Below are 17,914 nucleotides of genomic sequence, written 5' to 3' on the forward strand. Positions count from 1 at the left end.
TCTTACTATGTTTAATGTACTGTTTTAAATACTTTACAAACTTGAACTTATTTAACCTTTATAGGAAACGTACGAAGTATGTACTGTTATTATCATCTTCACAGCAAAGATGAGGCACTGAGACACAGATGTGTTAAGGGATTTGCCTATCATCCCCAACTGGTAAAGGAAAGATTCAGGCCCAGGGAGTTTGGTTCCAGAGTCCATGCCCCACCCCCCCAGCCATGCCATTTCAGATGGCAGTCATAACTGTGATAGTTAAATGATTCAATTATATAAAAGGGAAAAAATCCCTAAAGCTAACACATTCAAATCCTATGTGATGTTTTCTAAGGAAGGGACACCTTAAAAGGTGTTGCATCACATGAAAATGTCTGGCTCTAAAATAAGGAAGAAAACATTACTTTAAGCAATTGGTACTACTAATAGTACATAACAAATATTATATAACAAAGTATTTTCAAAGAATCCATAGGAGTAGGGCTCATAATTGACATTAGAATATTTCAGGATGAATATAGTATAATACTTTCTCATGCTCCCTTATGAATGGTTCCTGGAAAACACATTGGAAGCCATGCCCATTCTACTTAAAGTACAAATAATTACAAAGGATAGCTGAGGGGCTATATATTTATTGTGTGTATAACCAGTTTTTTCTAACTCATAACTCATGTTTACTTTTTTTTTTTTAGTGAGAGAGAGATAGAGAGAAACAGACAGGAAGGAGAGAGATGAGAAGCATCAACTTGTAATTCTGGCACCTTAGTTGTTCATTGATTGCTTCTCTCATATGTGCCTTGTCTGGGGAGCTCCAGCCGAGCCAGTGATCTCTTGCTCAAGCCAGTGACCTTGGGCTTCAAGCCGCCGACCATAGGGTCATGTTGATGATCCCACACCCAAGCCAGAGACCCTGTGCTTAAGCTGCTGACCTCAGGGTTTGAACCTGGGACCTCAGTATCCCAGGTCTTCTATCTACTGTGCCAGCACCTGTCAGGCTTATGTTTACTTGCATGACAGCCTCTCATCTCTGGCTAGCATTTGGACTTGGTACTTTTTACCTATGACAGTTATTTTAAAAACATCTTTCCTGAAGTAAGTATAATTTACATACCATAAAATTCACCCATCATAAGTGTATATTTGAGTGGTTTGTAGTAAATTTACACAGTTGTGGAAATTTTATTACAATTACTTCTAAAACATGCCCAGAAGGGTCCTCAGGCCAGATTGCATTCCTTTCTGTGAGGTTTGTATTACCTTTATTGTTAAATGATTAGTGTTTTCCCCTTATACGTACGGTTTCTCTGCTTTTAGGTTGCTTTTTCTAGTTGTTTTATCTAGTTATTATGGAGTTAGTTTTTATCCTTTATTTTGGTTTCTCTTACCCTTGAGTTATTCAATCAAGTGACCTTGTTATGAAGACTTTTAAGGGAATCAAATGACAGTTCCTATTTCACAGGAATTTGACTGCTGTCACTCCAGTCACTACTGGGCTTCTTGCACTCTGGTGCTGTTGGTATGTGAACTCGCACCAGGGTGGGAAGATGAGACAGGCACAGAGAGATCTGTGTTGTGGGGTCTTCTCAAGTAGAGAAGTCTGTGACTGCAGTGTCCCTGCCTATGTGCTTGCAGTATGCCCTTGTTAGAAATCCAGTAGATCACAAGGCTCCGTGGGTTGGTAGAAAGAATGAAGAAGGCAGGAATGTGTATTTGCTTTCATCTTCTCTTTCTGTGTAGAGAGAAGTATCACCTGCCCCTCTCTCCTGCAGGGATAAGTGAGGAGAGGAGACTAGAGTGGATCCATTGTGATGCTCTAGGGAGGATGTGGTAATTGAGAGAACTGAGCTTTGTTGCAATTAAAAATCTTAATTTTAGTTTGCAGAAAGTAAGAAAAGAAATCGCTTAATCTTCATCCCATCTCTGTTTTTGTTAAAAATTTAGAAGAAGACAGAGTAGTCTCATTTCAGAAGCTTAAAAGCATGAAACTGTGATCTAGAAAAATTATACTGGGGAACAAATTTTTTTTCATTTTCTGTTGCATGAGGTTTTAGAACTGTTTCTATATATTTCTGCATCGCTGATTCCAAATCTGAAATCTGTTTTTTGGTGCATGCTCTAGCTTTTATGCAATTTTAATTTCTTTTTGTTACAGTTAATGACATGCATTAGTTTTTTAATTGGAGTTAAAGGGCAACGACTCGGATTGAACATAATCACAAGGCAAATAATCACTTTTACATAATTGTAGTTGTTTTTAAATGTAAAATATTATTATCTGATAAAAACACCCTCTTATTTTGTTTTAAGATTGAATCATGGCTTCTTTGAGTATCCGTAAATGTAAGAATAGTCCTGACACCTTCTGTTATATATGTGGCTGTTACACACTTCAACGTCAAAGGCGCAATATTTCATCATTTGTGACACGTGCATATATTGCCTATTTTCAAGTTCCCCTTGGCGATCAAGACAAGAATTGGGCTCCTCATATTGTGTGTCATAATCGTTAGGAAATGCTTCATGACTGGACAAAAATAAAATGCAAAGGAATGCCTTTTGGTATTCCCATGGTTAGGTGTGAACCTAAGGACCACAGCAGTGACTGTTATTTCTGTCTGATACATACAAAGGGCATCGGCAAGAAAAAACGGCATATGATCGCATATCCTAATATTTCTTCAGCAATATGACCTATCCCACACTCTGAGACACTCCCAGTTCCAGTTTTGAATGGTTTTTTTTCTTCTAAGGACAAAGAAAGTGAACATGGTGATCAAGTGTATTTTGATAAGATGCATGAGGAAATGGTTGTAGAATCTGAAGGGTCTTCTTCTGATGCCAAGGAGTCATTAACCCCTCAGCAGTTTAGCCAACCAGAATTGAATGACTTAGTAAGAGATTTGGGCCTCTCAAAGAAAGCAGCTGAGTTATTAGCCTCCAGGCTTCAAGAAAAGAATGTACTTCACCGGTCAGCTAGAGCAGTGGTCCCCAACCTGTTTTGGGCCACGAACCGGTTTAATGTCAGAAAATATTTTCATGGACCGGACTTTAGGGTGGGATGGATAAATGTGTCACGTGACTGAGACAAGCATCAAGAGTGAGTCTTAGAAGGATGTAACAGAGGGAATCTGGTCATTTTTTAAAAATAAAACATCGTTCAGACTTAAATATAAATAAAACGGAAATAATGTAAGTTATTTATTCTTTCTCTGCGGACCGGTACCAAATGGCCCACAGACCAATACCGGTCCGCGGCCCAGGGTTTGGGGACCACTGAGCTAAAGTCTCCCATTTCAGGAAGCGTGAACAAATTTTTGTGGACTTTTTTTCCGAAGACAAACACTTGGTTTACTGTCATGATATCAGTAGTCTTCTCAGCCAGCTAGGTGTTACCACTTACAGTCCAACAGAATGGCAGCTATTTCTTGACAGCTGTAAATGGAGTCTGAAATGTGATCTCCTACACAATGGTAATGTTTATGCAGCGGTTCATATTGGTTATTCAGCTCATCTGCGAGAAGATTATGACGACATAGAAATTGTCCTCGACTTTCTACAGTGTGAGGAGCATATCTGGATCATTTGTGTGGATCTTAAAATGGTAAATTTCCTGCTAGGACAACAGAGAGGTTTCACGAAGTATCCTTGCTTTCTGTGTTTGTGGTACAGCCGAGCTCGGGAGAAACACTGGACACAGAAGGAGTGGCTGAAATGTGAAGCTCTGGAAGTAGGGATGCAAAATATTGTGAATGAACTTGTAGTTAATTGAGACAGGATCATTTTTCCCCCACTTCCCATCAAACTTGGCTTAATGAAGCAGTTTGTTCAGGCTTTGAATAGAGAATGTGAATGCTTTCAACATAGTATTTCTGCTTTTCCTGCCTTGTCTTTTGAGAAGATAAAAGCAGGTGTATTCGATGGACCTCAAATTTGAACCCTCATATGTGATGAAGAATTTGCCAGGAAGATGCATAAGGAGGAGAAAGCAGCATGGCAGTCTTTTGTGGCAGTTACAAAGAACTTCCTTGGCAACAAAAAAGCAGAAAACTATAAACTTCTGGTTCAAAGGATGCTGTTGGCTTTCCGCGACATTGGATGGAACATGAGCATTAAGATTCACTTCCTGAACAATCACCTTGTTAAGTTTCCCGAAAATCTTGGAGCTGTTAGTGATGAACAGACTACTGCTGGAGCATCAAACGAGATTGTGCTCAACAAATACACAAACGCAAGAGCTACAAAGGCAAATATTTCCCTGAATAGAATTTAAATAAGTTTTGCGCAAATTTTATGATTAAAATAAGTGTTTTAATATGTTCTATTTCGAAATTGTAGACAAATTCTGATGCAATCATATCTTTTAGTGTATTAGTGCATTTACTGCATTATATAAATTATTATATTTTCACAAAGATGATTACCAAGAAGACATTCTACTTCATTATGTTAAACTAAATGTTGAAAATTTTACAATAAGATGAACATCTAAAATCTTGAATTGCAAAAAAACTGTAGCTTACAGAGAAAAACTAATGTCAGACTTGAGATCAGCGTACTTGAATTAGGTAAGAACAAGTGTTTTTGTTGATGCAACAAAAATTTTGTTCCCTAGTGTTACCTACCTGATTGAAAGGAAAAGAAGAGGAAGCATGAATGTATTTGGGAGCTGTTATGCCAAGATACAATAATGCACTAGAAATAAACTTATTACATGTAAATTTTTTATAGTGCTAAAATGAGAGTCCTAAAGAAATAAAAAATTAAAAATATAATAAATTAGATCAGAGAGACATTAGGTATAAGAATCTATGCAGACTACAGAATAGATGATGAAAAATGGGGGAAATATGTTCAGATTCAGAAAACACTGATTTTATTCTTGTCCTGATCCTAGCTAGCAGTGATTCTGAATGAATCACTTAACTAATCTGGACCTCAGTTTCCTCAGGTATACGGTGAAAGGTTCACTTATCTTGATAAATCATAAAGATTTTTTTTTATAAAACTTTTTTTGTGACTTAAAATTATATAATGAGATGGCAACTAAACACATAAAAAGACATTTATCCTTAACCATTAGGGAAATGCAAATTATAATCACAATAAGATATCACTACACTACTATCACATGGCTAAAATAAAAAATAATGTCAGTGCCAAATGCTGTTTGAGGATACAAAGAAACTGACTGGGCCATGCTATGCATTGCTGGTGGGAATGTAAAATTGTGCAACTCTTCTGGGAAAAATTTGGCAGTTTCTTACAGAACTAAACATGCAGCTACTGTACAACTCAGCAGTTGCATTCTTGGACGTTTATCCTGAGAAATGGGAATTATGTTCACACAAGACCTGCATATAAATGGTATAACACATTTATTCATAATAGCCCAAAGCAACCCAGATGTCTTTTTAAAAAACTGTAGTGCATTTATGCTCTGAAATACTGCTCAACAATAAAAAAAGGAATGGTGCACTCAACAACTTAAACGAATTATGCCAAGTGAAAAAAGTCCCAAAAGTTGACTGACAGTGTAACCATATTTATGTAACATTATTGAAATGACAGTGATAAAAAGATGGAATAGATTAGTGGTTGCCAAGGGTTAGGGATTGGGTGAAGGGTGAAAGGAAGAGTAAGTATGGTTATAAAAGGGCAACAGGAGAGGTCTTTGTGGTGATGGAACTGTTTTTTGTCTTGACTTGTTGTAGGTATACAAATCTGTCCATGAGATAAAACTGCTTAGCATAAGCAGACACACTCATGAGTACAGATAAACCTAGTCAAATCTGAATGAGATGGATGGATTATATTTTGTATCTGTATCAATATCCTGGTTATGATGTTTACTGTAGGTTTCTAAGATGTTACTGTTGAGGAGAACTGCATCAAGATTACATGGGGTCCCTCTGTATTATTTTTTGCAACTACACATATATCTCAAAATAAGGAGTTTAATTAGAAAAATCAAGCTAAACCTAGTATATAACGTATTTCTCCATGTATAAGACGTACCATTTCCTGAAAATTTTGGGGTCTAAAAACTGGGTGCGTCTTATATACAGTGGTAGATTTTTTAACTTGCATTTCCTGCTTTTTTGCGCTTGTTGTCTTTTTTAAAAATTTCAGGCCCCGAAATTAAGGTGAGTCTTATACATGGGGAAATGTGATATTTCATTCACCCGTGTATCTCATGTGTAGAATTGTGTTGTGACAATAGCAGGTACTCAGTGAATATTTATTCACTGAATGAATGGAGAGAGAGGAAGAGAGAGAGAAAGAGAAAGAAAGAGTGCATGTATAAAATGGTTCTCTCTTTTGATCACAAAAGGGGAGGATACAGTCACCACTAAAGCTTAACTAAACTATTTGGGTAATTAAACCTAGAATAATAACCTTTATCCTGCAAGTTCTACCTGATTATATAATCACTGTTACAGTTACTGGGGTGTCGACTAGAATTGTCCATGTTGCGATTGGTTCTCTCCCCCTACCCCACCCCCTAATCTTTAAATCCTAGGAAGGGATAAATTAAAATGCGCTTACAGTAGCTTCAAGAGTATGGACTCTCCAGAGATGGCTTGAGAGTACGATTATAGTAGCTTTATAAAAAGTCTTAAGGTATTGTAGTGTAAATACTCCAGTTTTGTTCTTTTTCAGAGTTGTTTGGCTATTTAGGCCCTTTTAATTTTAAAATTAAGTTTAGAAAAAACCTGCCAACTTCTACACAAAAATTTTCTCAGACTTTGGGCTTTCCTTAAATTTGTAAATTGAGTTGGGGAGAGGTGAGACGGTGGATGCTGTGTTCCTGCGCCTTGAGCATGGTCTCTGTTTATTCAGATAGTCCATCTCTCCGCAGAGTTTTGGACTTTTACAGGCCTTGCAGCTCTTTTGCCAGATTTGTCCCTAAGTATTTTAATATTTTAAATGGTATATATTTAAAAAAATTTTAAATTTCAGTTGAGCCTGACCTGTGGTGGCACAGTAAATAAAGTGTCTAACTGGAACACTGAGGTCTCCAGTTCAAAACCCCGGGCTTGCCTCGTCAAGGCACATATGGGAATTGATGCTTCCTTTTCCTCCCCCCTTCTCTCTCTCTTTCTCTCCCTTTCTCTCTCTCTCCTCTCTGGAATGAATAAATAAGATTTTTCAAAATAATAATAATAAAAAATTTTTTCAGTTGAAATGCCATTGCTTTTGTATATCACATACTCCTTTCGTTCACATCCATTGACTAGATAGAGTTCAATCACAGCTGCCCCGACTGTAGGTTTGGCTGGGAAATGATACTATATGGCTGTCTTCCTCAAAGAAAAGAGTTGAAATTGATAAATAGTTAACTAGTAACAGCCCAAATATTGACTTTATGGTGAAAATGTTCAGGATTTTGCAGTCTCTTGAGTTCACTTTCTTTGCAGTGTAATATATTTTTATCATGCAAAAATTGCTTTCGGAAGCATTTTTTAAGTTTTGGCACCTTCACATGAAGCATATCCTTGTGGAGGAATAGATAGATTCAGTAGTGGAACATAATAAAAATACGTAACAGAATCAGGTGTATACAAGTATTGGCCATTTGATAAAGGTGACATTTCAAAATTGCTGAGGTGAACTTGGGGTTGCAATTTATTACAAACTATTAGCAGCAATGAAGACATGTTAAGTTTGAGTTCCTATTAGATTAGGGATATGACTGGACTAGAGGTGAAAATTGAGGTGTCATCTGTTTATACAGTAGATGGTATTTATTTACTGCATGACACTGTATGTAATCTCCAAAACACAGGCTAGAGACCTAAATCCTAGAGACTCCTAACATTAGAAGTTCAGCAGATGAAGACAGAGTGAAGGAGACTAAGAAAAAGGAGGCCATGAGTTAGGAGGAAAACCAGTGTGGCTGGAGTCAGGTGGATAAAATCTTTCAAGGAGGAAGCGATCTTTGTACCAAGTTACAAATCAAAGATGAAAACTGAAGATTGACTATTCAGTTTAACCATGTGTAAGTGTCCCCTGACAGCAACAGTCTCAGGGAGTTATGCAGGCAAAATCCTGATTGAAGGGGATTCGAGAGAAAATGGGAGGAAAAGAATTGAAGATAGCGACCACAGACAACTTGCAAGGAGTTTTGTTCTAAAGAAAGGCACACAAACATAACTGGGAGAGGGCTCTATGGTCAAGAGAGGATTTTTTTGTTTTTCTAAGACTAAAGAGCTTACAAAATGTGTACGTGTTGATGGAAATGCTACAGCAAAGAAGAAATACATGATGCAAAGATAGAGTGCAGAATTGCTGGAATTGTGCCTTTGGTTAGTGAGTGAATGGGATCTAGTGCACAATGCTTGGTCTGAGAAGGAAGGACAGTGCAGCCACTGTGACGGGAGGGAAGACAGCACAAGGCACAGGTGCAGGTAGATGGGTAAATGTACAGGCCACCACATTGTCATCTTATTCCTTGTGTTTTTTCAGTATAGCAGAAAGGAGGGTCATTCGCTACAAGAGAGAATGGGTGAGAAGGGATGAATTAGTCATTGAGGATGAATGGACTGGAGAGAATTATTGGCTGGTAACACTAAAGACTGTTGAGGTTAATGGTCATGAATGTAGAGTGAAAATAGCTTAGTTTTTTCCTCCTCCTGTGTTCAGCTCCATAGGTGCCGGCCCATAGTAGGCATTATTGATTTATCTAGGGTTATATGACTTTGAGGAAGAGGAAGGGAAAGTAATGAATTGAAGCTGGCTGCCAGGGAAGTGAGGACATGGGTTGATAAGAGACAGGGAGAAGGTGGTAGGGTCAGCTCAGATTGGAGAATCATAAGAGTTGGTGTACGAGAGGGAATGAAAAATGGAGCCCTTGATTTGAGATTGTGACTGGTTTCCAGTCATGACCAGATAAATGCCAAGAGTGGACAAGAAGAGATCAAAGAATTATAAGGCCAAGATGGTGGAAGGCTATCTATGTGGATAGTGAACTTATGCTCAGATCCTGAAGGCTTTACCTCTTAATTTCTGATATCCTTTTTGCTGTTGGACTGATGACAGTTTAGTAATTTTACTTGGTAAGAGTTTCTTGTCTCTTTCATAGTTTCTTAGTCATAGTTTGCTCTACTTGATTTTCTTGGTGTGATCTTTCATTTCTTGTATTGAATTTAAATTTTAGCTGTTATATTTCTAATTTCTAAGAGTTTTCTCTTCTGATTAACTTTTCATAGCATCGCTTCATAGGAAAAAAGAAACTTAGTTTTTGATGCTCTGCGTGATTTGTGCCAATACATGTAGTTTATACATCAGAATGTGGTTCTTTTTTCCCAGTAGGGTCAGATCTGCACTCATGTATTGTACTTTACATACCGTTTTCTCTAAGTTAGCAAGTGTATTGTATCGTATCAGTAGTTAATCTAGTCTATCTTTTCATTTTAGGTTTCAAAGAGCAAAGATGGAAAAGAACAAAGCGAAACTGTACCATCGTCCGAGGATGAAACCTTCTCCTGGCCGGGCCCCAAGACGGTTTTGTTGAAAAGAACATCTCAAGGCTTTGGTTTTACATTAAGGCATTTTATTGTTTATCCCCCTGAGTCTGCAATTCAATTTTCATACAAGGTAAAAGAAATAATTAAAGTAACCTGAAATAAAAATGAAGCTATTTCTATCTCCTTCTTCCTCTTATTCATCCCTCCTACCTTCTATCTTGGAAGTGTTATATTTTTATTTTTATCATATTCTTTTATATTCCTACCTGCTAGAACAGAAATTTTAATCTTCTCTGAAAGGATATGTTGATTAACTCCAAATTCATTTTTCCAGGAATTCTAATTCCAAATCATTTTACTTTTTCTAATATGTAGCTGTTTTTATACTATCTAGAAAGGTGGTGAGTTTTCTGGGAAGAGAATGCAGAGAAAATAATTTGTTAAAATATTCTGACACTTATAAAAATGAATGGGATTAGAATAATACTTGACTTTCTTTTTTTTTTTTTTTTTTAAATAAATTTTTATTAATGGTAATGGGATGACATTAATAAATCAGGGTACATATATTCAAAGAAAACATGTCTAGGTTACCTTGTCATTAAATTATGTTGCATACCCCTCGCCCAAAGTCAGATTGTCCTTCGCCACCCTCTATCTAATTCTCTGTGCCCCTCCCCCTCCCCCTAACTCTCCCCCTGTCCTCCCTCCCCCCACCCCTGGTAACCACCACACACTTGTCCATGTCTCTTATACTTGACTTTCAAATCTGTATTATAATCATAAGCCAGAGTCTGAAGACACAGCTTTTGCCCAGGGTGAATTACATTCATATGCTTCAATGTATAGTAAGTAGTAAATGCAGTGGTGGGATTCAAATAATTTATCGGCCGGTTCTCTGTCCTAATGACTGTTTTAAGTATAAAAAAATGATATACCAAAAGATAGTTTATTATTGCATGCATTTAATGCTTAAATAAGAACAATAAAAGAGTTACACAAAACTAAATTATAAGAGTTTTAAAATATTAAATAATATGACAAAAACAATAAAACTGTTATTTAAGATATTTCCGTATTGCTTCTTGATCGGCGTCCTCACAGTTTTTTTCACCTATGGACGGAATGAACATTACTGTGGGCGCTTAGAATACGCTGTTGCGCCAATGAAAGTTAAAAAAGAGTAAGGAATGTAAATTTGTGTTTTCCACATTGTGCGGCTGCCCAGGCACCCACATTAGAGAGAACCCTGATTACAAGTGCCATTTGAACAACTGGTTCACTGAACTCAACAAAAATTAGGTATCGGTTCTGCCAAACCAGTGCACAATGGCTGAATTCCACCACTGGTAACACGGTCTAATAAGGGGCAGTGTGGCATAGTGTGATAGCAGCTGACACTGAGTACTGGCCCTTGTCCTCTACTGTTCTCTGTGAGCATCGTCTCACTTTGCTATTGCCCTGTATAACAGATCTGGAAACTGCTCTGAGTCACATGATTAGTAACTCGTGGTCCCAGGATTTTAATCCTCCAACATGAATGCCTGATGCTTAACTATTGTACAACAGTATAAGGAAGTATGATCTTTAGAAGAGTTGTAAGACCTTGGCCAAGCCACTTAGTTTCTTTTGGCTTCTAGATTTCCACTTTAATTTGAAGGAATAGAATTAGAAGATTAGAAAACCTTTTCTAATTCAAATTTTTATGACTCTAGGCTGCCTTAAATCATCATTTCAAATTGCTTCTGGAGACCACACTCCTTTTATTATATCTTTTCAGTAAAATGTAATAAAAGGATAAACTTTTTAAAAAGTTCCAAATAGTTTTTTAAAATTATGAATAATTACTACTTTTGGAATTAAACTAACGAGTTTGGAGTTCCTTAAATGTCTATAAAACTACTGAAGTATGTTTTTTAAGAATATAATTTACCCTAAAATACCTAACAGTATTCCTTAAGTGTTAGTCATGTGTTAAGAGCACTGGGAAATTTAAACTCCCTTTAATTATATACGAAGACTGAATCTATTTTTGTCATCTTGTTTTGTTTTGTAAAAGAGCTTTTGATTGTGATGAACATATATTAGTATAATTTTATAAGATAATTTTACCAAACAGGTTAAAAGTGAATTATTATTATTGCCATTATTAAAAAATACTTCCACAAGTTTTAGTAACATAATTCATTGTTAACCTTGTTTTATTAGAGTCAAAAGAGCCTGGATTTGAGTCCCATCTCTGCCTGTTGTTAACTGTGTGCTCTTGGGTGAGCCACCAGACAAACACTACCTTTCTCACAGGTGGTTGTGTTGCTTATATAATATATGCAGACCACTTAGTCCAGGTGCTAACTGCTGCTGCTCAGTAAACTTTAGCTGTTAATGCTGTTATTATTTAACACAGATACTCTTGCAAATAGGTCTGTCTTATAAATTTTACATGGAAAATACATATTGAAATCTTATCCTTTTTAACTATGAAATTTTGTCCATTCATTTCAAAGGAGTTATTTTTTAAATTCCTATTGTATAACTTTTAGAGAAAGTGCAATTAATACAATAATGTCTTTAATATGTCACTTAGCTGGCAACCTTACCGGTCTCAGAACAGGGCTTATAATTAGAAAAAATATATACAGGCTGGGGCAGAAGTAAGTTTATAGTTGTTTGTGTGGAAAATTTTAACACAATAATTAGTAAATAATAATACAAGAACAAACTCTGTATTTCATGTACTTTTGCCACACCCTGTATATCTGGGCAGCCAAACTAAAGGTCAAAATTCATATAATATATTATCAGCCCTGAAGACTAAATGTCTTTTTTTATTTCTTCAGTACATTGTGTCTTTAATCTGATAGAGGCTCAAAAAGTGTATTTTTATACTAGTTTTTCAAAGTTGCTTTCTGATTTCCCAGCTAAAGATTAGATGAATAGCAGCAGTACAGCCTGGTAGCAATGAATGAGACCAAATAGATAAACCTCAAAATTGAATATAAGAAATCAAATATACAGCATTTTGGAGCCACTCAATTTATATAAAGACAGTTCTGCATCCTGTAATAGCCTTTAATGGGACATTTTATTAAAGGATAGTATAGTGATGATGACCAGCCTGGCCCTCTCCCCCAAGTTCTAGGTTCATCTATCCAGCTACCTACTTTTGACCCCTTCACTGTGGCTCTCTCCACACTCAGTGTCACAGACTGCATTCCTGATGCCTTCTCTCTAAGTTGACTTCACCCATGGTCTTCCCGTCTGTGTTTGTGAAGGCTCCATATTTCTGGCAAAGGCACTGTTAATGAGATTGTAATTGGCATATTTTTGAGAGGACAGTTTGAATTGGATTGAGCTTTGCTGTGATTTCATGAGAGTTTATAGATATGTATTCATATATGGATATATATCTTTATTTTTTAGGATGAAGAAAATGGCAACAGAGGAGGTATGCTATAAGTTTTCATTTTTCTCTGAATGTTTTCTGTTTATTTCTTTCTGTTCTTTAATATTAAATGAGATGATGCAATTTTTGGAGTTCAAATATATAACAATTCTTAGATGTGAGAGTTATAGAAATTAAATAGTTTTACTTTAGATTTTATAATTTTATGAATTTATTGTCTCCTAATTTGAACAAGTAATTTTATATTAATTATATATTCCTGTTTATGGGGGGGATATATCATAATTCTGAGGAAAGTTTTTCTTGAGATTGTTATTCACTTAGTAATCTTTTAAATTTACTGATTCTTTAGCTAAGAAATGTTGTGTGTTTTATCTATTAGATTTATTGATTCACTGTTGGGTTTATGATTATGTATAATGACCTTTAAAGGAGAATCATACTGGGGATAGGGTTATTTCTTAATAACTCCTGTTTAGTTTTAATTTCATATGAACTTTAATGAATTAAAATTTATACACAATAAAATTCACCCATTTAAAAAAATTTTATTTTTAGATAAATTTAGATTTTAAAAAATTACCAGAATAAAAAAATATTAATAATTACCAGAATAGTACAGAGAGTTTTCATATATAACTTCCTCTAATGTTAAAAACTTATATAACCATGGTATAATGAACAAAACTAAGAAATTAGCATTGGTATGATACTATTACCTAACTTACGGACTTTATTTGGAAAAAATCCAAAGTTTTTTCCACCAGTTTTTCTACTAGTGTCCTTTTCCTGACCCAGGATTCTGTATTGCATTTACTTGTCATGTCCCCTTAGTCTCCTCAGGGCTTCCCCTTTTCAGTGTCGCACAATCTTGATACTTTTGAAGAGTACTGGCCAGTCCTTTTGTAGTATGTCCTTCAATTTAGGTTTGGCTGATGTTTTCTCATTATTAGTTTGAAGTTACACATTTTTAGCAAGAATACATTTGTGCCTATTTTAAGTGTATAGTATTTTGATAATTCATAAATTGTGAAACCACCATTGCAGTCAAGATAATGATATCAAAAAAGACCTTTCTGCCATCCTCCAGAGTTCTGTGGTGCCCTTTGCTGGTGGGACTCTGCTAGCCCTAAGCAGTCACTAGTCTCTTTTTGTCTTTATGGATTAGTTTTGCTTCTTCTAGAATTTCTTATGAATGGAACAATACAATATGTATTCTTTTGTGTCTTTCACTTGGCATCATATTTTTGAGTTTCTCTACCTTGTAGGTGGAGGTACTAATAATACTTTTTTGTTGTTGTTGTTTTGTTTTTGTGACAGAGCCAGAGAGAGGGACAGATAGCAACAGACAGACAGGAAGGGAGAGAGATGAGAAGCATCAATTCTTTGTTGTGATGCCTTAGTTGTTCATCGATTGCTCTCTCATATGTGCCTTGATGGGGGGGGGGGGCAGAGCAATTGCAGAGCAAGTGACCCCTTGCTCAAGCCAGCGACCTTGGGCTTCAAGCCAGCGATGTTTGGGCTCAAGCCAGTGACCATGGGGTCATGTCTATGATCCCATGCCCAAGCCAGCAACCCCGCACTCAAACTGAGGAGACTGTGCTCAAGCCAGATGAGCCTGTGCTCAAGCCAGAGACGTCGGGGTTTCAAACCTAGATCCTCCACTTCCCAGTCCAATGCTCTATCCACTGCGCCACCTCCCGGTCAGGCAATACTATTCTTTTTTAATTTTTTTTGCCAAGTAGTTTTCCCTTGTATGGATTGCTCAATTGTTGATTGATTCACCTGTGGCTGAACCTCTGTAATACTGATATCAGATTTACGATAAGGAGTGGTTATGTTAAGGGTTAAAATGGAAGGACATGGTTTCTTTCAGTATTACCAAAAGTAATCTGAGAAAGTAGGGCCAGGTAGGACCCTCATAGTTGTCACTGTTGTGCAAGATGGGTCACTCCTGTGTCACCATCTGTCATACACCACAGTTCAGGATGAACTGCTAGTGTTACTTGGTATGGGTTAAAAATAGACATTAGTGGGGAAAGGAAACTTTACAAAACCAGCATCAGCAAGAGAAAAGAGGATGTGTGTCCTCTGTCCTACTGTCGTCCTATAGCATGATGTGCTGATGTCTGGACGACCTCCTGGACACATAGCACCTAGAATCTCATGCTTGTCATGTGCTGGTCTTCATAGATGTGCAAGATGTAGTTATCAAACATTACACCAGGGGTAGTCAACCTTTTATACCTACCGCCCACTTTTGTATATCTGTTAGTAGTAAAATTATCTAACCTCCCATTGGTTCCACAGCAATGGTGATTTATAAAGTAGGGAAGTAACTTTACTTTATAAAATTTATAAAGCAGAGTTACAGCAAGTTAAAGCATATAATAACAATTACTTACCAAGTACTTTATGTCGGATTTTCACGAAGTTTTGCAGAATAAATCTTTATGAAACAACTTACTCTAGTTAAATCTATCTTTTTATTTATACTTTGGTTGCTCCGCTACCGCCCACCATGAAAGCTGGAACGCCCACCAGTGGGCGGTAGGGACCAGGTTGACTACCACTACATTACACGAATGATTCTATATATGACATAGTTCACTGAACTGAATGGATTTAGTTATGTGGTTTGACTGGAGAGGACAGAATTAAACATTTGTAAGGGAACACTAAAAAAACCAGGTTCAACACAAGAAAGTTGGAGAGGGGCAAGAAAGTGAGACTAAAGGGGAGGATTACAGTTTAATGCCTATTTTTTTATTAACTTATGCCTAATCTCACTCTAAAATGGGTTTGTGTTCACCTGAAGAAATATATATATTATAGGAAGATGAAAATAAAAAGTAAGTCAAACAGGTATTTAGGAAATTTACACATAAACACGTGCTGTGGATTCTGCACTGTTACCAGGATGGGCTCTACATTTGAGCTTTTCCAGTGTCCAGAGGAAAAAGGAAAATATGGTTAAAGATTCACATTATTGGCCCTGGCCGGTTGGCTCAGAGGTAGAGCGTCGGCCTAGCGTGCGGAGGACCCGGGTTCGAATCCCGGCCAGGGCACACAGGAGAAGCGCCCATTTGCTTCTCCACCCCTCCGCCGCGCCTTCCTCTCTGTCTCTCTCTTCCCCTCCCGCAGCCAAGGCTCCATTGGAGCAAAGATGGCCCCGGGCGCTGGGGATGGCTCTGTGGCCTCTGCCTCAGGCGCTAGAGTGGCTCTGGTCGCAACATGGCGACGCTCAGGATGGGCAGAGCATCGCCCCCTGGTGGGCAGAGCTTCGCCCCATGGTGGGCGTGCCGGGTGGATCCCGGTCGGGCGCATGCGGGAGTCTGTCTGACTGTCTCTCCCTGTTTCCAGCTTCAGAAAAATGCAAAAAAAAAAAGATTCACATTATCCATAAAAAATAACTTCCTGTTGGCACTGGAGTCTGAGACAGATTTCTCATCTGGGCCCTCGTAATGGAGAACAAAGAGTAGTACAGTAGATAGTATCCACAGTACCGTTTCTTCGTTTGGCTATTTTTTTTTTAACAGATCCTTCAGTGTAAGCTGATTTCAAAACCCCAAGGTCCAATTCAGTTTAAAGGGCTTCTTTCTCAACTGGGGATGTCTTGTTTCCCAGGGAACACTTGGCAACCTCTGTAGGCACCTTTGGTTGTCACAGCTGGGGAGAGGGTGCTTCGCCACTGACATCCCGCAGGGCACAGGACAGTCCATAGCAAAGAATTGTTTGACCCAGAATGTGAATAGTGCTGCTGTGAGATACTCTGGATTAGAGTGACAGGTACCGAAACAATGTGGTCCAACTGTACAGGTCCCCCGAGTCTGGCCTGATGGAAGGATAACAGACCATTTAGAAGAATGGATATTCAAGACCACATCTCCAGTGATCTTCTAGGAGTCTGAGCCCTCACAACTGAATTTCAGTCTGAATCGAGCCACTGCTGTAGTTTGGGGTTAAGTTATCAGGCTCTTTCACTGGCATTGCATGTTGTCGGTGAAGGAATAATCATGAGTAAAGAAAAGTTACATGTTAAAAAAAATATAGTCAATATAAAAACAGCTGGAAGATAATTGCAATGTAATAAAAAGGTAACACCAGGGATCTAACAGATTGAAGGAGAAAATAATTATAGGCTAGGTTAACAAAAATTTAAAATCAATAATTTAAAAGACTAGTATAGCCTGACCAGGCAGTGGTGCAGTGGATAAAGCGTCGGACTGGGATGCAGAGGACCCAGGTTTGAGACCCTGAGGTCGCCAGCTTGAGCATGGGCTCATCTGGTTTGAACAAAAGCTCGCTCGCTAGCTTGGACCCAAGGTTGCTGACTCGAGCAAGGGGTTACTCGCTCTGCTGAAGGCCCGCGGTCAAGGCACATATGAGAAAGCAATCAATGAACAACTAAGGTGTTGCAACTCGCAATGAAAAACTAATGATTGATGCTTCTCATCTCTCCGTTCCTGTCTGTCTGTCCCTGTCTATTCCTCTCTCTGATTCTCTCTCTGTCTCTGTAAAAAAAAAAAAAAAAGACTAGTATAAGATGAACACGACAAAATTAAGGCTCTAAAATGAGAGAAATACAAATTCAGGCACCTTACTTCCTGGTAAACCAAGCTTCGTCAAAGTAAGATCCTTATAAAGTCCAGAACGTTGTACATTTTCTTTCTTAAGAATATTTGAAAAGGCATGAGAGCATCTCTGCCATCTTATTTCATTGACTTATTTTGAAGTCTTGTATTTCTTTAATTTTGTTTTAAAAATGTCTTTAGAAATAATTTAATGTAATTTCAACAAGTACTGAATAATTATAGGGTATATTTAGAATGTTATGAAATTAACTCTGTAAAAATCTCTCCACTTCGTAAAAGTTAAAAACAAGGAAACTTGATTCATATTTGTGAATACCTGAGAACAAAGAGGTCACATAAAAGTTAGAGATACCCCAAGTTTAGAGGCACTGAATATCTTCTAGGAGCACTGTCCCTCGTTTCTTAGTTTGGAGTACCTGGCTAGCAGTGGACCTGGGAAGTTAGAA

The 17,914-nt window shown here is 37.5% G+C and overlaps 1 protein-coding gene across 7 annotated transcripts in view; it reads left to right on the forward strand.

Moving 5' to 3' along the window:
* Positions 1-17,914, forward strand: part of ARHGAP21 (Rho GTPase activating protein 21) — a 172,320-nt gene that overhangs the window by 60,488 nt on the left and 93,918 nt on the right. For all 7 annotated transcript variants that reach the window (XM_066383925.1, XM_066383929.1, XM_066383931.1 and 4 more), the window contains exons 3-4: positions 9,421-9,600; positions 12,891-12,915. In XM_066383925.1, the coding sequence (XP_066240022.1) occupies positions 9,421-9,600; positions 12,891-12,915 (205 nt within the window). The remainder of the gene's footprint in view (positions 1-9,420; positions 9,601-12,890; positions 12,916-17,914) is intronic.

Source organism: Saccopteryx leptura, chromosome 5 (genome assembly GCF_036850995.1).
Source record: "Saccopteryx leptura isolate mSacLep1 chromosome 5, mSacLep1_pri_phased_curated, whole genome shotgun sequence".
Taxonomy (NCBI): domain Eukaryota; kingdom Metazoa; phylum Chordata; class Mammalia; order Chiroptera; family Emballonuridae; genus Saccopteryx; species Saccopteryx leptura.